This window comes from Dromaius novaehollandiae, chromosome 3 (genome assembly GCF_036370855.1).
Source record: "Dromaius novaehollandiae isolate bDroNov1 chromosome 3, bDroNov1.hap1, whole genome shotgun sequence".
In the NCBI taxonomy this organism is placed as follows: Eukaryota; Metazoa; Chordata; class Aves; order Casuariiformes; family Dromaiidae; genus Dromaius; species Dromaius novaehollandiae.
Window position 1 is genome coordinate 104,464,164 of NC_088100.1, and position 20,647 is coordinate 104,484,810.

Genomic DNA, 20,647 nt, shown 5'->3' on the forward strand with positions numbered 1-20,647 from the left:
TCACTGCTAGATCTCTTGTTAAATAGATAGACTTATAAGTGTCTCTGAAGCTGTAGTATTACCAATAGAGTGGTTTCTGTAGGACTGGCAGAAAGAGGAAAAAAAATTCTGTATCCTTCTACTAAATCAATTCAGATTAGTATATGGGGCAAGATACCAATATTTCTTTGTTTACATTCACATATTTGTGGGAGCAACAAGTGGTCTCAGGGACTGCTTCAGTGGGAGAGTGAAAGAAAACTGAATTGTCATGCACAAGCCTCCAGTATCAATTTGTCTGGGACTTTGCGCAGTTGATTTCTTTAGTACCAAAGAACAAAGTGTGTTGCAGAGATCATGCTCTATTTTGAAGGGTGAATTTGCAGGAGCTGCAGATGGCAGATAACTAGTCTTGGAACTTGATGTTTTAGAGTTTATACCAGAAATGATAATTTAAAATTGTGAGTTCAACCTTTTGGTTTCATTAAAAATAATGATGCAAAGAGCAGGCAGGAGTATAGTTCCTTTAAATATAAATGGCACAATAAGAGAAGCACATTATGTCATGTCCTGCCATTCTTTCAGGTAACCAGCCCTGGCAATTGCCCCCAGTGGTACTGAACTTGAACCTACAAGGTAATGTGGTATGACAAGTACTCTACCCTGTCCATTAAAGAGCTTTACAGAGTTAAAAAAACCAACACACTTATTGATAAAGAGCAACAACAGGGAAAGAGAAGCAGATGTGGAGAGGAAAGAAACTAAGTAATTCTTAAATTCAGTTAAATTTGAATTTAAATTTGTTTAAATTCAATTCTAAGATTGTTCTAGTGAAGGCAGTTCATATACCAGAGAGTGGTTGTGTGAAGGGGTAGTCAGTAACAGTTTGAGGAAATATTGCTAACAGTATTTCTTGGTGATCTGTTAAAAGGCTTGGTATGTGTTATCTGCATTCTAGGGATTTGTTCTTTTATGAGTAAGTCTTATTGCATAGAGATAAAACCACAGCATTTTATGATGGAGAAAAAATGACTATAACGAATAGAATTCAATAAAGGGTGATTACTTTTTTTTTTTTTGTAAAAGGAGGCAAGATTTGAAGGGAGAGGCAGCATCTTTTACTAAAGCAACTCTAACAGTTGGAAGAACAACTGAGCTTTTGGGGTACAGTTGAGGAAGGCCTCGAGTACCGAAAATACTATTGTTTTTCTAACTATATCGTGCTCTAATAAATGATATTATCTCACTCTGTCTCACCCTGCTTATATTCTTGCACAATCTTGACTATAGCAGCACTATTATTATGCCTTTCTATGAAATGTTTGAACCATGTTGCAGATGATCAGAGACTTATGTCCCTGCTCTTGTAGTGGTCCTTTTAAAATGTTTATTGTTCTCACTTAATTTTTAAAATGAGATTTCCATAATGATCTGCTGCTGAATGATCTTACAAATATCAAGCACAGCACTGACAGTGGAAATGTAAACACCCATCTGTGCTACTCATTTTTTTTCACCATGTTTCATGTCTGATATTTAGAACACCTCAGTAGTTGTGGTTCTCCAATATTTCTCTGTGAGTAGTAACTTATAGAGAGATTGATTAGAAATAATCATTCTTCCCACATTGTGCTGAAAACAAGAAGTTTTAGAAGAAGGTTTAGAATAAATTTAGAGGTATAATTCATGAAAGGTAACAAAGCAGTTAAAATTATTTATCAATGTAGAAAATATTTTGTATTACATCAGCTTCCACATTAGAGACTCTGACAGGCTATCCTGTGCTCTGCAGCCAGGATAGGGAATAGAGGCAGAGAGCAGAGAAAGGAACCTGAGGGCCCTCTCTGATAACTAGTAATGAAACAGAGACTGGGGGCAGGATGATTATTCATCTCATGGGCATCAAGAAGTTTTGTATTTGACTTCAGCAGTAGCTGACCTATAGTTTTTAAGTGGGTAGCTTTACACTGTGGTGCTTTGTCAACTGTATATTTGATGTGTATGTGTATATAGATATGTACATATAATGTTATCCATGATTAACATAGCCTGCCCACTTAGGGCATGTGTGAGTTCCCTGCATGCCAGGATGTATGTACCAGTTAGCACGCACCTTTGCATGCCGTGAAGGTATGCACCTTTGAGGCTACATACTGCAATGTGGTTTAGAAGAGCAATACGTCTGTTATGACAGCTTGCCATTGGTCATCCACACCTGCAATTGTAAGATGGTTCATATGTTGCATGTAAAGAAAGAACTTCTTCATTCTCATCCTCATATGCTTCCAGAAAGTTCAGGATTTCGCAAAAGATAAATTCCTCTGATCTACTAAAGCACCTATCTCTAATGATGGGATAGAGAAATAAAGGCTGTTGGAAGATGTGAAAGATTACCAGATGCTTGTGAGAGCAGCATGTTGCTAAGTAGTCACGCAGAGACAGAATGGGAAAGTTCAACTGCAATCCTCCTGCTCCATGAAAATGCTCCCACAGGAATCTGCTTATTAACGAACACCAAAAACATGGTAGGAGAAGCTGAAGAACCAGCTAGGATAGTGAATGCTTTACTGAGAGACCACTGGACACAGAATGGTTAGCGTATATTCCAACTCTAGGGATGTGTTATACCTCTTCCTGGCTTGTAGCCTTTGGGAGAAGTTGCGGGGAGGGGATATCTACCACAAGGATCAAATCTGGGATGTTCCTCTGGGCTGTCCAGAAGTCTAAAGGACGTTCTTCATCCTTTGCTAGCTGGCTGTTTGCTCCAGCACTTTCTCTCCTTTTCTCCTCGTCTTTTTCTTACAACTTTTTCATCTCAGTTTCATCTACACATGCTTTTCTTGCTTTTCTCTCCATTTGCCCCTCTCTGAACTCACTTGGAAAAATAACCACAAAACTAATAAAGCACTTTGACAGGGAAAGCTGCAGCCTGAATCTGAATGAGGAAGGGTCTTTGAGACAGCATGTGATGCCATTTGAAGCTGTTGTCTTTTTGTCATGAAGCATTTTAAAATTATTTAGTTCTGCTGATATTGGGCCAGGTTCAAGTATCCTGCACGTGGTGTGCAGGGCTGAGCTCTGTGCTAAGGACTGAGTTACTAAGAGAAAAAGAAAAAAAAGGAAGAAAATAAATTAGCAAATCTGATTTATTTTAAATGCATTGTTTTTATAGGTATGTGGTATTCATTGTGCAGTGGTTACTTGTAGTTCATTCAACATCTTTTTTTGAATCTCATGAAATTGTCCTGGGTGAGTCTATTGGAAAACTTGCTACTTGAAGTGGTTCCAGATTACAATTTTTTTCTGTCCTTGGGGTATATAGTAAATATAAATGACAATTAGAAGGCTGACTTGGCACTTTGTCCCTTAAGCAAATAAGGACAGAGGTATCAATGTTTTCCTTACCAAGATTGTCAAATAAATCATAACAAAAGCCATCAATATTGGTTAGTCCAGTTGTGAACCACTGGTAGCAAATATGACATATATAATATGTATCATATGGCATTATCATTATGTCTAAATACTAAAGCACAAAGAAATTTCAAATGAAATTAAAATCAGAATATGACAGACAAAATAGACTTGATACAATAGCTGTGTTGTCTAATGCTATTATATGTACCAATACACTATTAAATCTATACAGTAGTTAGATGCAATTTATCCATCCATGAATGTTTAAAAATAATGCATGTATGAAATGTGGTGTAGTTAAAATGTTTGGTCCTGAGCCTACAAATATCTATGCAGATGCCTCACTTCAAGAACATGAGGAAATTCTTTGAATGTCAGGACCTTGGAGAACACCTGGGAAAAATCAGGAATTTTGAGGGTCAGAGGACAAGATGTGCCTGGTGTTACTAATGGATTCAGTATTTGCCAGTCCAATGAGGTCTAACCCCAACTTTTTCCACTTTCAGTTTTCTTTCTGTGGTAGTAGCATATGCTTCTACAGTCTTTTCATACTGATTACATTCTATGTTCCATGTGAGGCACTCTTTGATAATATTAAAACACATGAACTTAAATACATTGGAAAAAATCTGTAATTTTTTTTCCTTTTAATTTTTTAAATTCACCTGGTGGTGAATGCCACCAGGGTCCAGTTTAAAGACAGTTTTCCTGAAACTACCTAATTTCTAGGTTACTTGGCTACAAAGTCTTTGATATTTCTTTATGCCAGTACCATTGTAGTTTTCTCTCGGACTCATCAGAGTCTAATATCTATCTTGATACTGCTCTAGTCCTCTTTGCCACTCCTCATCTTTTCATTTACATGTCAAATTTCTATTTTTCACAGAAATTGTATGCTTTTATTGACTTACAGGCATTCAAACTCCTTAAAGCATGCGAGTCCAACAGTTAGCTATTATGTATTTCCACCAGTGGCTCAGTTGCCACCCGCACTCATATTCTGGGCACTTTTTGCTAAATCACTGCTCAAAACTGATGACTTGCCATAGTGCACAGATGTGGAGTTCCGATCTCAGTGCTGCTGTTTGAGTGCTCTATATAGTATGCCAGCTAACAGTGCAGGCAGGTTTCAGAGCCCAATCTACTAAGGTGCTTCTGCACTGGTAGGTTTCAGGGATTTTCTCTTGCTCATTCTGGTAGTGATGGTGTAGGGCAGCCACAGTGTTCCCATAACTTACCTGACCTTGCTCAGAGCTAGCAGAGGTTAAAAGAACTGAATTGAAGCAGAGAAAAACCTCCAGAAGGATAAGCCTTGTTGTATGTGAGGATGCGAAGACTTCTTGATATTTTGCTACAATATCATGACTCATTCATGTGCTGGAAAGAGTTGTATAAGAAAAACTGTATACCATAAGTTTCTTTTATTCTCTAAATGCACAAATAACAAATGTATGTGTGGATATGAACATATGTTTACACATATGTATTTGCATCACGGTCATTTAAATATATATGTATGTTGGCATCTCTACAAGCAGTATGTGGCTGTACTTTTCAATATTCCCGTACTGTTCCCACCTCCTGACAAGTAAACATATGTTTACAATTTTTTGCTTATGCAGAGATTTATATTTCATTCAAAAAGAGCTGACCAGCTCTGAGAAATCAGATCTGTCATATGTAAAACATATGCTAAGCAATGCAAAGGTATGGCAATAATTCTGCAAGGAGTATGTCTGCAAATCAGCTTGAGAGCAGTAGGGGGTAAAATGAGGGAGGTGGTAAAAGAGAAGTATTAGTTACTTTGAGAAATGTTCAGTTTTGTTTTGGTCCAATTCTAAAAACTTGGTTTAGAATTTCTTCACTCTTTTCTACTTGCCTATTTTCTCTAACCTAGTCTTCCACCATAGTTACAAGTAGGCCTGCATCCTAAAATACTCTAAAATGCCCTGATGAGCAATCTCATTTCTCTTCATTCTTGTTGGCTAAATGCTGTAGTGTGCAAAGAGGACACACTGGACAAAATTTCTGGTTTTGAGGACATTTTTATGTGGAACTGGTTAGCTTCCTGTATTTTCTGGAGTAAACCATTCGACTGAGTGTTCAGTTTGTATGGTAGTTTCTAGATTCACAGGTCATCAAAATGATGGACAGTTGCTGTAGGGAAGATGGGCCTTGTACTAAAAGTTTATTAGAGCTTCACAGCGTTTTCTAAGAGTTTGAGTACGGGGTTGTGTGACACAGCTGAGGCACACAATGTGGGTTTTGACTGAAGATAGAGGTTGCACTAAAAAACTCCATGCCAGCATCTGTTAAGCACAGATTGTATTCCTCCACTGCAGACATCAGATTTATAATTCACTTCTTCAAAAATCTTCTGATATATGAAAATGAGCATCTGTAGGCTGTTGTTCAAGATGGAAGAGGTAGCATCATGTGGCCTTAGTCATATGCAGTAGATTTTTTTTAAAGAAGTACTGGGAAAGAATTGTGATGTGTAGAAGCAGCTATTCTACTCTGTAACATTCAGTGCCATTATTTGCAGTTCACAGTATGCTGTGTGCTAGGAGAATTGGGAGGGGCATTACCTATTCAGTTATCTTATGAATTGATCTAATTTGTTAAATGTGTAGCTAAAATGGTCCTAACTTTATTTATATATCAATTCACATATCTGAAAAGTATAGTTATCTCCAGAAAAATAATTTACCTTTGAGATTATCTGAGAAAAATTATTGTGATGTTCATGTTTGAAGTGTTTGAACCTTAGTCTTAGTATCTTTATGGAAAGACTCTCCTTCCTTACCTAAATACATATACCAATATGCATACATAAAAATAACTGCTAATGTATTTCTGGAGCACTTTGATTTAGTATGAGCTGGTGTCTGGGGCAGTTTTCTTAAAGTGAGTAACAGGAAGGGAAGGCACATGTGTTGTACCTGAATCATTTTTTATGTGTGTATGTTGCATGAAGGGAATAAAATACGTGGAAGCAATAGGTTACTGTTATGTAGAATCTCTGTGTATTCTCTGTTTTCTGAAACTAACTTCATGTGATTCCTAAGACTGCTTATTTTCATAATGGCTATTCCAATTAAAAGTAGCATGGGATCATTCAACTTTACTTTTCTGCTTTCATCTATGCTTGCTTATGCAAGTATTTTATGCTATTAGAAGGGTGCATTTGGGAGTGGTATTTCTTCTGAGAGCAAGTTTCATCCATAGGCATTTCACTGATTTTTTTTTTTTTTCCAACAGATTTATTTCTGTTCTGTTTTTCTTATCTATTTTGACCATTCTGAACATACGGCTTTAGAGCTGAGTATAAGTTAAATTTACATAGAAATATTTGGAAAAAAATTCTAGTCTGAATATTTACCATTTTAATGCATTTTAATGTATGTATCACTGTAGTATCTAGCTACCAAAGAAGTAATCTAAAATGCCACAGTTCCATCTGGGAGAACTGTTATTGCTGTTCATTCATTTATAATTCTTTCTATAATGGGGTGTTTCTATTTTTTGCATGATGGCTTGCACAGAAGAATGTGTTTTATATTATGCTCTGAATGCTAAGGTACTTCTTTATATTGATGTCAGGAACTATAGTAGGGAAAGCCAATAGGTCCCAGAGTTTTATCCTTTTGAATGAAACTAATGTATGTTGGGCTACAGACACAGCTAATTTGTGGCCCAATTCAGGGAAAAATATTACCATATGCTTCAGTTCTTTTGACTTCAACTTAAACACCTGGGATTCAGTAGAGATTTCGTTAGTGTATTATTAGCTAGCTGAGTGTTTTAAAGGTTTTTTTGGTGTGGAAAAATTTAGAATGCCGGGTGATAAATGTAAGTCATACATGATCACTTAAAGAAGGGAATCAAAAGACTTACACTAATGAATCCCACTGAGTCTTTGGGAATATGAATAGGCATATGATAATTTAGCTTTCATCTATTCATGGTCTGTTTGTGTGTTTGGAGGAAAAAAAAAAAAAAAGACGACTTCATCTAATGGTTCTTTTTCTACCAAAAGTCACAAAGCTATGCTGAAAAAACAAAATGGCAACAAACTAATCATTTTCCATTTTTGTATCTACAAATGAAACTGAGTTACCAAACTGACACAGATTGGTCTTACATGTATTTCTGGCCCCAGAAAGGAAGCTGTGGTTAAAACCAAGATAAAAATCTTTAGACTTTAATTTGCAATAGCTTAATTACTTGCTACAAAATTAGTTATGTTATAACCAGAGCTTTGTGGTGTCCTCTTGAATGAATGGTGTCCAGTGCCATCCAACAATTACAGTGTCAACAAATGAATTCAGATTTTATGGGTGGGTGTCTTAAAAATGTTCACTGTTTTCCTAGTTTTGGTCCCAGTTAGGTTCCATTCTGGCCGCTAGAGAAAATCGGATCCTGTAAGCAAAAAAGGCTGGAGTTAGGAAATGCCTTACGAGTAGTAATCTTTTCCATGATACTTCCATATGAATTAAATAGGAGAAATGGTATTTTGTTTATATATTTGGATAAAAACTAGCTCTTCTAATTACCTTGTTGAAACTGAGTGAAAAGAAAGCAATATAGATGTCTTGTTCTGATACTTAGAATAGTGCCATTTAAAAGTCATTAAGATTTGTGGTCCTTAGATTGCATAACTACCTTGCTGTCCATATCTCTGTATGCTTTAATGTTTTACAGGAGAAACACAATATCATTTTCTTCAGGAAATGGTTTTCCTTGTCTTTCTGTTCAAAGAGATATGCTTTTGATGAAAAGGGAGAAGCTGCCTTTTCAAGGTTTACTGACAGAGCTATGTTTATGGAGTCAGATGGATTGCTTTACACTAACTAGCTCTTCATGTTCAAGCTCAGGGTAGGAGAAGAGGTGAAATAATGTTTGAAAAACATTCTTACATATGGTTCATTTTGTATGCATATTCATTTTATTTATTTTTCCTTCTGTGAACTCACATGCAGGAGTACAGAAATTTAAGTCCTTTAACTGAAAGACTTGTTCTCTGTCTCATGAAATATTCTGTCCCATTTTGCGTTTTTTCATGTGCAGGTTCGATGAGTTTTTGGAAAGATTCTCCCTATTTTGTTCAAGAAAAATCACAAACTATGTATTTAAAAGTGAAGTGTTGTAGAAGAAATGCCTATTCTCATTTTTTTTTACTTGCTGAAATTTGTGTCCGCTGTAAATCATATTGGCCTTTTTCAAAAGCAACATGGCATGTAAAACCAAACTATTTTAGCACACTAAAAACACGAACTTGGGAGTTTATATTGTACTGTGGGACACTAATCTTCTTACTTGGCTTTCATCATGCACAGGGTGACAATTTGATATTCAATTACACTTCTATTAGGAACTTCAGGTTAGAAGCACAAACCTCTAAGAAATTTATTCCTTCCCAAATATCCCATCTTTAGACTTCTGTCTTTTGCCAAAGAATTAAGTGGGCATCTCCATTGTGAACTCGGATGCTCAGTTTACCAAGGGGTTTGAATGAAAACAAGCAGCTGTATTGATTGACCACCACTGCTGTAGAAAGCTGGTGAGCAGTACGGCGGTCAGACTGCACTGACTTCACTTGGAGCTAAACTCCTGCAGAGATAAAACCCATATGTCTCCATAGTTTTAAGCCACTAAAAGTTGCAATCTAGGGAAGCAGAAAATTAATTATTGCTCCTGTGAAGGATTTTAAATATATTTGCAGTCCTTTAATTGCACTCTGTTCGCTTGCTTAGATAAGACCATTGTAACAGAAGATGTTTCTGACAAACAGTGTGAAGTTCTGGGAAATAGGAGAACTTCTGACAGCATGATTTCCAGGATTGATTTCTGTTACATCACAACACTTGAAAATCAATAGAAAATCTATTTAGAATTTTATTTGGCAAAATTTGTATGTGTTTTTCCATCTTTGCAGGTGTATATATTAACAATGTGCATATGTTTTCAGGTACTCAAATACTTGCTGAATATAGATGAATTTAAACATTTGAAGTTAGGCATATACTTATTTGCTTTGTTGAATCAGGGATACAACACATCAGTTGCTAGAAGCCAGATTATGAAGTCAGTAGAAGTTATTTATGCATGGTGGACTATTTTTTCCCTGTTTAAGATTCCAATATTAGTCTTAATTGTAAAGATTGCTTGTACCTGCAAAAAAATTAAAAATGAAAAAGAGGTGATTGACCTCACCCTTCCAGATATTTGATGGTGAGTCTCATTGACAAAAATTTCTCTCCTTTGTCTTTTTAAAATCCTTTTAAAAATCCTTAGAACCTTTTCTTTTAGAAATTTGGTAGTTGTTTCTAACCTTAACTCCTTCAAGGAAATAGTGTTTGTTAATATTCAGATATGTGTTAGCGCTAGCTAATTTAGGAGACGTTTTTGAATAATAAAACAATCAACTAATTGACATTATATGAAAAATAACCTGCTTTATATACGCATATATAAATACATAGATATTCTCTTGAAATACTCTCCTTCCTACCTGCCTTACTAAAATTAAGGAATTCTGTAGTTGGATATATATATGCAGTATTTGAGGGTCTCTTTCCTACTGGTTTCTCACCTCCCATCTCCCCAGCCTGCTCGCCGTCCCTCAGAATTTCTTTGGTTACCTCTGATTCTGGGCAAATTATCTGGGTATATGCGTTATGTATGTGTGGTTTATAAGCAAAAAAAAAAAAAAATAGGACAAACTGTTTTATTTCAGTTCAGGAAAAAAGATGAGGCAAAGTATTTTCACTGCTGGACACTGAACTGGTGAAAGTTCTGTAACAGTGAAATAGGGTGTCTGAAGTTGTTTGAAGCTACAGAGAAAGACATAACTTTACCTAGTAAGTCAGGGTATTTGCATTCGTTTTGGCCAGTTGTACCAGCTTAAGAGGAGCTGAGCTGAGAGTATGCTGATTTTTGGCATTATGTGATTTTTGGTTTGTGTCTTGAATGTGACTTCACTGAAATTAGAACCAGTTTATGGAATATCCAAGCTGGAAACTGTGATGGCCAAGGACGTATTTCATGGAAGGAACTGGGTGTTCTCACCTCTGCGAATGGTCATCCTGCTAGAGAGAAAGGGCAAGTGGTGGAGACCAAGTATTTTACCTGTGCATTTCTCATTTATTGCTGTAAGTCTGCCAAAGTCCTTAATTTACTAACATTATCGCCACGTTTGTTTGTAAGGAAGACAGAAACATGTACAGGCTGGGTGTAGCTTAACTTAGCTGGAAAGCAGGCATATTATTTTGTACTTCGAACAGAGAGGTCAGCAAGAGCTTTGTTTAGCTGGCACTAAAAACTTCTTTATTTGTAAACAGTGACCCAAATGAATCTGTGCCTTTATAAGGAACAAAAAAGAAAGGCATTAAAGAAAAGAAAACCCCAGAAACTCTAGAAACAAACTATTTCAAATCTATATTAAAGTTGCAGTGTCAAAAATTTACTTATGTCCGTGTGTTGTTTTTGTCAGTAAGTCTAAAACTCAATTTTTGTTTTTCCATGGGCCATCTGTGTCAATGTATTTTATCTATATGCTAAGATTGTTAATGACTTTGCAGAATGAGTGCCATTTTGTTGTATTTGATATGTTCAAACTTGATAAGAATATATAGGTAGTAAAAGTTTCATCGTATTCTGAACTATTAACTTTTTTCTTTAAAGTACATTTGTTTTTTACTAGCAGTGTTAGCCAAGTACATTATTCCCATGTACCCATCTTAGTTAAGGAAAAAAAATGGTGAGTGTTTGGGGGTTTTGGAGCTAATTCCATTCCACTAGAATTAGAGCGAAAACAAATCTAACTTATAATAGCAAAATCAGCAGAAAAGAAATAACTGGAAAAGGGACAAAGTCTCAACTACTGATGGAAGTAGTTATTGTTCACTGGGCAAAGTGTCAGCTGAGTGGAATGAAGAACCTGTACCAGGAGGCAGAGCTGTCTGAATTGATGCTTAAACTTTTAAAAGGCTTTTAACAATTATTACCCAGCTCCTTCAGAAATTGCCTTGGCAACTGAATGTGAGTTACTGAATACTGCAGCGGCTTCTGGACCCATACTGAGACGTTTTCCTTAAAATACTCCTTCACCTCTCCAGCGTAGCACTTTGACTCAAAGGAAATTTGCTTTCTATGAATATTTATATCCTGTTCTTTTTAAAAGTTGTCTTGATTTGATTACTGCTCCCACAGAACACATGAAAAGAAACCACTGAAAGCAGATCAGACCTCTGTTTTGTCAGTTCTTGAATACTATACACTTTTATTAATATTAATCTGTTTCCACTTGTAGTTCAAAAGTAGAATAGGAGAAAGTTGTACCTTTTGGCAATGAAAAGCTTTATTATAAAATGCCTTTTTTCAGGCTTAAGCCAGAGCATCGTAACCTTCAGAATAATGTATTGGCATTGTTCTGACACTGAATTGTGGAGCAGTGCTAACAACAGTCAGGATTTTGTAGGCTGGAATCCATATCATACCGAAGGCAGAGCTGTGTTCCGCAATGAACTTCAGTTAATAGTTTTAGGAAAGATGATGTTATATAATACTGCTATTAGAAGAATTCCCTGGCTTCTAGAAGCCTCAGTGACTAGTAAGGAAATTATGCCCAACTTTCATAAGACAGATTTTTCAAACTGTTTCATGACAGACCACAGTTTAAAACAGAGGTATCCTGACCTCCCTGTTATTGTACAGGGCACTTCCTTCAGCAGGGTCCCTCCAGCAATTTCATCAGTGGTGTGTATGGAGAAGTATTTAATTTTTTCTAGCTGTACTTTCACTTTTGTAAACGTGAAGAATTAACTTGTAAAAGGCTGCCCGTAACAATCTCCATAGGCAACAGCTTATGAACAATGGCTGTAAAAATCATGAAAATGGCTGTAAAAATGCCTTGTATGTGCAGGTGTGATAGGATTTATACATATATGTAACACAGAAATATCCTGTGCTCTACTGCAAGGGTACTCCTATTTGGTTCATTCAAGTATTCAGATTTACAAGTAGTCTTCTTCCTTATTCAGCCTTTAAATTCTCTTGCTCTGTATACCTGAATATATGTGCATACATATGTGCATTGTATGTGCCCTGACAGAAAGAGTTCATTGATACAAGTATTTACTAGCAATTTCAATTGGGCCTTGGACAAGTTTGGCTAAGGTTCTCCAAGGAATTTAAATGACAAAATTTCAGTAGTTAAGGGGAGTTATAATCTAACTGCATGGTCCTCACCCTAGATTCAGTGTGAGTTAAGAGCTGAAGTGCAATGGGGAATTTTGGACTTTCCTTCCTGTACCTCAGTTACCCATTTGTAAAAAGGGGTGATAGGAGTTTTCTAGCTGCTGAGCAATGCTGGGAGGATAAGCACATGGAAAACTGAAAATGCCCTTATGCTATACTAACCAAGGCCATATAAAACCTGAAGTATTTGTAAATATGTATGTATATGACACAGGAGCACGGAAGCATATCACATTTTGGTGTGTAGGACAGAGCTGAGAAAGGGAAAGAGGATCAGTGTAAAAACAGTCATTTCTGCCCAGTGAACATGAATGTGCAAGTTCTTGAATTTCTACAGTGCATGCAGAGATTTGCACGCAGCCAGTATGGGTACATACACTGCCTTTTTGCTTAATGATTGTGCCCAGACCATTACGTATGCTAAAATGAGTATCAGAATTTATCTGTGAATGAGTGCATATCTTTGTCTTGGCACTCATGGGCAAGCATATATTTAAATACTAATCTCTTGAGCCCAAACTGTGCTCGAAAGGGGGAAAAAAAAAATCTTAGCTACCAGATATACACCCAGGTACCTTTCATAAAGATTTGATCATATACTTCCTTGGGGCCTGGAGAAAGCATCTTTTGATCTCTTCAAATCAATATGACATTCAGTATCAAAACACACACATGCCCTTTGGAAAGGATAATCACTGTAATTGAGCTGCATAGTCAGGATGGATATGAACCTGCAGCGATATCACCACCAGCTGCACGTAGCCCAGGCGCAGCCGTGCAGCGGCTCAGGATGAGGCATGGGCAGCCGGTCCCCTGGCTGCAGCCTTGTGGCTCCAGAAGCAGCAAGGAGCTCAGCGTTTCTTCTGTTTTGATGTAGCCTTGATGGCGTCAAGTTTCTGTAATCCATTTCATGAATTTTCGAGTAATTAAGGATGTGCCTGTTCGCCAAATATTTATCCTTCAGTATTAAACTGCTGCATAAATTGCCCACATATCCAAACCTACGGCTACTATTAGTTTCTCATATCTCAAAATATGACACATTTTTGTATAATGTTCACTTTGCTACCTGATGAGTGATGTCTTATGTAATCTGAGATATGTCAAAAACTGTAAGAAAACATTTATTGGCATCTGAATTTACATTTTCTTGTTTGGAAAGAAAATGTTTAAAACCCTCCCCAGACATTTCAATCCCACTTGAGCTGTTTGAGATAAATGAATCATAAGTGATGGCACCCTTTTTCAGTCAGTTTGCAAGTAAAATCTAGTCCTAGAACTCTCAAAAGTACCTGTAATCTCTTGTATGAGAAATACTTAATTGGAGCCAGCTAGTTTCAGTAGATGCCCTGCTTTGTCTAGGAATTTTCCATATATTCATTTGGAGTCTCTATTTTTCTATCTCTGCTTTGAAAATGTGGATCTAAAAGAGCTTTCTGAAAGACTGAGATATCAGTTAACCAGAAGGCAAAAAGAATCTTTACTTGGAAAAGAAATTATATTTTTGAAATTAATTGCTAATCTTTTTTTATGAAGGCTTGAATGCAGACAGATTTTTTTTTTTTCTAGACCTGAGCAAAAGTGAGTTTTGTCAATACTGTGAGAAAATTTCTGGCATTTCAAGCTTTTCATATTTACAATATAAACTATTGTTTGTTATGGGAAAAAACAACTAGAAATTGAAACATGAAACATTTTCTGCTTTGCTCAAAACCAATAATATGTTTGCAGTCAATACAAAGTTACTTATTTCTACTCAATAGTGGCCTGTTTCAGATGGAAATGTTAGACACTTTTGTCCTCAAATATATCAAAAACAGAAGTAAAAATCAAAAATAATTCATATACAATCTCTCATTTATTTTTTCCATTTAGCTTACCCTTGCTTCAGCCTATATAGCTAACCCAAGGGGTGACTGAGGTTCCTGTGTGAAAAATGTAGTTTGAATCTTGGAGGCTGCAAGGGGTTTGGAGCTGAAGCCATGAGGATATTATTCTGTTGAATGGAGCATTTATTTACAGTATATTTAGAAGGATCTTTTTTTCTTAATTCATTCAGAAATTACTGGAAGCTCCTTTTTAAAATATATTTCTTGTCCACAGCTGCCTGTCAGAGACAACATATTCTAAATGCACAAAATCCTTTGGGTGTTACAGGCATGCTAAGCATTCAGTAGGACATGAAGGGGATTTGGTGAAAGTAGGAGGCAAATTGTGCTCCTGCTGATAGAAGTGAAGTGAGAGAGGGTGTTGGGGAGGGAGAGTCTGAAAATGGCCCTGGCCTTATCTTGGGCAAAACTGACCCAGTTATGGAAGTAAAATTTTGTATTTCGTAAACTGTTCCATTGCAGAGAGGGTTGGTTAAAAGCAGTTTCAGAGAAACTTTCCAATATATTTAGCAAGTTTAGATCAAGTACTTTGTTCATTTCCATGTTCCAAAGCAAGTATATTGGTTCCAATGGTGAACCGACTGGTTCTAGGAGCTACCCATTTAATAGAGCCAGGGGAAGGGAAAAGCTACCCGGGACAGAAGTGATGAGGAATAACAGCTCCTGCGGCCACTTGTGTGCTGGGAGCGTGTGCCTGCGCAAATAGCCTCTGCCCCATCCCCTTGGGGCAAGCAGTTTGGAGGGAGTGAGGAAGAGCAAAGTGTGGCTGCAGCTGAGTGCTGGGGGTTTCTCGGTGAGCAGGAGCGCCCTGCACAGACTTTGTGCTGGCCGCTGGAGCAGCAGTGGGAATTACGGAGCGGCAGCATGGTGCTAGGGAATGACTCCGGCAGCGCTGTGTGCTCCTGCCCGGCGAGCACAGAGGAGCTGCAGGGGCCTCAGAGAGGTGTGATGGCATTCCTGTGGCCTGTGCTCTTGTCAAGATTTCTGCTGGTTTCCTAAGGAAGGAATAATGCTTTTTTTAGACGAAACCCTCAGGACTTAAATCAACTGTATGAAATATAAAAACATTTCCTCTCTCATTCCTTAAATGATGCACTAGCTTGTCACTGGAGAAGCCAAGAGATGGGATGCGGGGACAATCTGTGAAGCTCTCAGGATGGGCTGTGGTGCACAGCAGCAGACTGTTATGAAATGTGACACTAGGAAATACGATTCGTGTCTGATGGAAACCGCTTGGTAGATCAGTTCACTGAAGCACTTGTTGTATCATGAAAAAGCCATGGTTTGAATGAAGTGAACTGAGCATCTGGAGAGAGAGAAACTGTTCTGCTTGTTCTTTTATCCAGTAATGTGTACATGAGGTTTTTTTTAAGGGTAATTAATATTAGAGGACCACCTTTGTCATTTATGGAACAAAAGCATTTGTCATTTTTCAGGATGAAAAGCAACAATTTGCAAGAATAAAAGTGAAAAGAAGGACTATTCTTTTCTCAAGCAAAATATGACTCTAATTTAGAGATGCAAATACATAGAGCTGAACGTGAACTTCTTGTTCTCATAATGATTAGTAGCAGATAAGTAGTATGCCACAGCAACAATTGTCTTTGTAATAGCTATGGGATGCAAGGAGGATGTCAGTCTGCTTTATAAAGTTAAATAAGTAAAATTGACTCCTTGGCTTGTGCTTGGTTGAACTGGTATTTTGTGACCATTGGGAGACACCATCTTTTTTTTTCTTTCTTTATTAAAAGGAAAAAAAAAAGGTGAGCTATTTCCAAAGCTCATAGACTGGGTTTTACAAATCTGATATATCCAGACTTTTGATTCTGAATTGCATTAAGACCCCACAAGAATTACGTGCTGGCAACTATTCAAACTCCTGTTGTTGCATACACGGACATATTTATGAAAACAGAGTGGCTTGGATCTGTTTGTCCCTTTTTGTTCTGTGATGAGTTAACATAAACTAATTTTATATTAAAACTCAAGGGTCTTTTTTGCTTGGCATATGAAGGCACAGAGTGAACTCAGTGGAGCTGAAATTTCCTGATTCATAATTATCACTAATTTTAGCCCTGGCTCGAAGAAGAATACTATATTATACTAAAGGTGCTGTAACTGTGTTCTACTTTACTGAGTCAAACTTTTTTTCATGATATTACTACAGAGAGAATGTATAAAGTTGGAGGACTCCAGGACCTGTATGTGATGATGTTCCCTGTAATTTTGTCATTTATGTTTAATTTGGGAGGGTTTGTTGGTTGTGATTTTGGGGAAATCTTAATATCAACATCATGTTTTTTATGTAGCTGAACTCTATCATACCATTGCTTTTATTATTTGCATGATTATTATCTGGAAGCAGCAGATATTGGGGCAAAATATCTAGGAGTGAAATGCATTCCCAATATGATTTCTTTTTTCTTTAATGAAGTTGAGTGAGGGACAGTTTTGTCTCCTGAGTACTGAAAATAAAAAGTAGTTTTGACACAGAGCTTTGGTTGTGGCTTACCTACATGAGCAGAACCAAAAATTAAGATCATATATTTCATGAAGAAAATCTATATTTGTATAAAACCAACATGCTCAAAATAGCAAAACAAGAGTTCGGATAAATAGGTGAGACATTCATTAAATGTGCTTTGCATTGTGGAAGGTTACAGTTGTCAGTCTGCATAAATACTAAGCTATTTTTAGAAGAAAACTGGCATGGCAAGTTGTCGATAGAGCTGATAAAATTTGCCCACTTAAGCTCTTTTTCAGTGGAAAATTGGTTTTTCATTGAATGATTTTTGTGTGTGTATGGAAAGTATCTATCTCATATTCAAAATTTTCATATTTAGTTAAGACAAACACTGAGAAACCAAATTGTCACAACTGCATGCTAAAATATTTTGTTCTTTTATTTACAAGTTAATTTTTTCTACACAAATGTTGTTAATTTTTTTAAAGGCTTTTATTTAATGTCTCCATGGAAAATAAACTTTTCTCTGACAAGCTTCCCCTCTGACCTCCTTGGAAGTGCACATCAGTGTGCTGAAAAGTGAAATAATGTTGAAAACATTAGAGTGTTATTTTTACTCTCCCTGCTACTCCTCCCTCGGAACCTAAGTGATTTTGGGGAAGAGAAAACCTTTTGAATTAAAAGAACTGATGCTCATGAAACTTGTTTGTGGAGTTTGCCCTGTCTTTCCTGTGCGACATTAGACAAATCGCTGAAATACCAGTCCTGGGAGATGCATCTGAGGGCATTTCACAGATATGATATAAAGAGCCTGTGCTCGTTAGGTTTCAGTTTCTCCATTTTAAAAGGAACAGGAACAATCAAGGTATCTTAGGCATATGCAGAGTGTTTTTTGTTTTAAAACAACAGTTAGTGATGATAGTGATTCACGTTTTCAAATGGACAGAGCCATGAACTATAATTTTTTTTTCTAAACTTTGCATCTACCACACTGAAAGAACCTAAGAGATGCCCATTTTACTCATCCAAATGGCTTAATTCAGACTGCTTCCCTTGGAAAAGCAGCCCATCTGAAAGAAAATTGCACCTTGTTTCCAAGTATTGCTGCTTGCAGATTGTAAGTCCGGTAATACACATTTCTAGGTAGCAGAAGTTAAGGCAGATCGTAACCAAATGGTATTAACTACATGTAACAGATGTGGAAATTTCTAGGAAGGTAAGGATTTATATCTATAGTGAAGATAATCTAATCCACAGTATAATATATAGTACCGAAAAAAAAATTGGTGAATTGTGCAATACTTTAATTTTACTTCAAAGAGGATAATATGACATACACTTTCATTTACTTTTCACAATGTTCGTTGTATCACATGGTTAACCAAAAAGGACCTGTTTGCAACTCTTCTTAAAATGTGTTCTTTAATATGTGTAACTTCTTTTTAAACATCTCAAGTTGTTTGTAATTTAGGCTTTGGAAACATCTCACCACGCACACAAGGTGGAAAGATATTCTGTATCATCTATGCCTTACTGGGAATTCCTCTGTTTGGTTTTCTGTTGGCTGGTGTTGGAGATCAACTAGGAACAATCTTTGGAAAAGGAATTGCCAAAGTAGAAGATACCTTTGTTGTGAGTATACTGCCTGCGTTGTTCTTCATGCTACTTGTATTTTTCAATTAATTTGTTAAATTTAGAAAAACAGCAAACGGTGTGTAGCTCATCATTATAACCAGATATCTAGCAAAAGGTAGGAAGAACTTTGCAGGATCTGGGCATGTTATTGAATGTTGTTAATTGAGAAGTGGGTGAAGTTCAATGTGTTAGAAATTCACGGGTTATTTTCTGCAGTAATTATGATTAGGAAGAGCAGCAAGATCCAAAACAATTGGTTCATTTTTGCTTTGCACTAAAAATGCTCCTAAACTTGCTACGATGTTTGCCTTGAAAAGTCGTAATATAGACTGTGAAAGGAAATCACTGACAGAGATGGAAGAGTGGAGCTGCAGGAATAACATATGGAAATCATTGCTGAGTTGGTTCACAGAAGGCCTTTGGTGTCTGAATCTAAAATCACAATTCTCAAAATCCCTGCTCAGATGCCATCTTACCTGGGGAAATGCCTACAGTCTGTAGGACCTACGTTTCCAGAGTTAGAGTTCTGCAGGTGATTAAAGCTTTGGCCATTCATGGAGGCAGGACAGCCTAAATGGTGCAGAGCCTGTTGGTGCTTCCCCAACCCCAGACTCCTACCTATGTTCTCCTCTCAAGACTGTAGGACATTCTGGGGTTAAAAAAATGTTGTCATACTCTCCGGCTCTTCCATTCGGCCGAGCCTAGAGGTTCATGCTCTTTTAATTTCTTTGGCCTATGGATCTTAAATTGTTCCATGTGAAGTGGCACAGCTTCAGTGCCACTGAAGAGGAATAGACCCATCAAAGACTATAGGCTTGTGCAGATATGAATAAGGTTAAGTCATAGCCAGTCCTTAACAACCAAATTCTTTGAGTAGCAGAGGTGCTTCATTACGTAACTTGCAATCTCTTTGTTTCACAAGCACTAGTTTGAGTTCAGCATCAGAAAAGCTTGTTAAGATTGTATTTTACTGATAGTTATTAAAAATGTATTTATTGAGATTTTTGAAATATAGCGGAATAAATGACAATTTAATAAATTTAATTGTTGAAATGCTTTAGTTACCTGTAATAAAATATTGTAGGTTTAGCTATTACCTAATGTTCAAAGCATGTATGAAATAGCATTTGTCTTTAATGTGTGGAATCTCTCTCATATGACGTTTTCACAGAATACTGAGTAAGCAGCCTGAATTTGTAGCTGTTTGTATCAGCATTGCAAGTTTTAGAAGGGTTACTTTTCTGCAACAAGCAGGAATGTGTAACATGCAGGACACTGTTTTTCTATATAGGAAGGGTCTGTCATGGCTTTATTGTGATGCAAAGCAAGCTGGGGCTGTGCTGAGTAGTCTTATTCAATAGATAAAATACAAGCTTTAAAGATGATGCTAAGAAGGCACAAGTGTCTGGCTCAGACATCGGTTCAAATCCGGACAGGTTATTGGTGAATAACATCCATTTATATTGAGAATTGGCTAAAAAAGGCAAGAACATTTCATGAGAACATTTCACTTTTATCCTTTCTGCTTTTCTATTATAACTGCATTTTATTTTTCATTTAAAATTGCAGACTGTTTGAGACCGATTATTTATATCACTTAGCCCATTGTTCATAGCAATGATGATTCTTTTTTTAATGGACATATCCTTACAAGACCCCCAACATAAAAAACAGCAAATTGCCCTTGCCCCCTTGTTGCCAATCTCTGAAAGAAAACACAGATCTGTATTTTGAAATCTGAAATACTCCCTTGTTCTGTTTACTAGTTCTCCAAAAAAGGGACTGGGAGACACTGATAGGTCAGAGTAGGGAATCTCATGTTGCTATAACCTGAGCTGCTGCTGTGATTTGGGTTAGAAGAGTTGGACTTTGGTCTTGCTGACCTTAAAACAGTTTCCACTAGCACTGAAATACAAGAAAATGTATATCATGAACAGTCAAACACTTTTCTGTTTTCATTTTTGATCTGCTTTTATGGAAGTTTCCAGTTTTTTGCAATTTC

General features: G+C 36.8%; 1 protein-coding gene across 4 annotated transcripts in view; it reads left to right on the plus strand.

Annotated features, from left to right (window-relative positions):
• KCNK2 (potassium two pore domain channel subfamily K member 2) overlaps window positions 1-20,647 on the plus strand; it is a 112,694-nt gene that overhangs the window by 64,621 nt on the left and 27,426 nt on the right. For all 4 annotated transcript variants that reach the window (XM_026102351.2, XM_026102352.2, XM_064509684.1 and 1 more), the window contains one exon: window positions 18,482-18,642. In XM_026102351.2, the coding sequence (XP_025958136.1) occupies window positions 18,482-18,642 (161 nt within the window). The remainder of the gene's footprint in view (window positions 1-18,481; window positions 18,643-20,647) is intronic.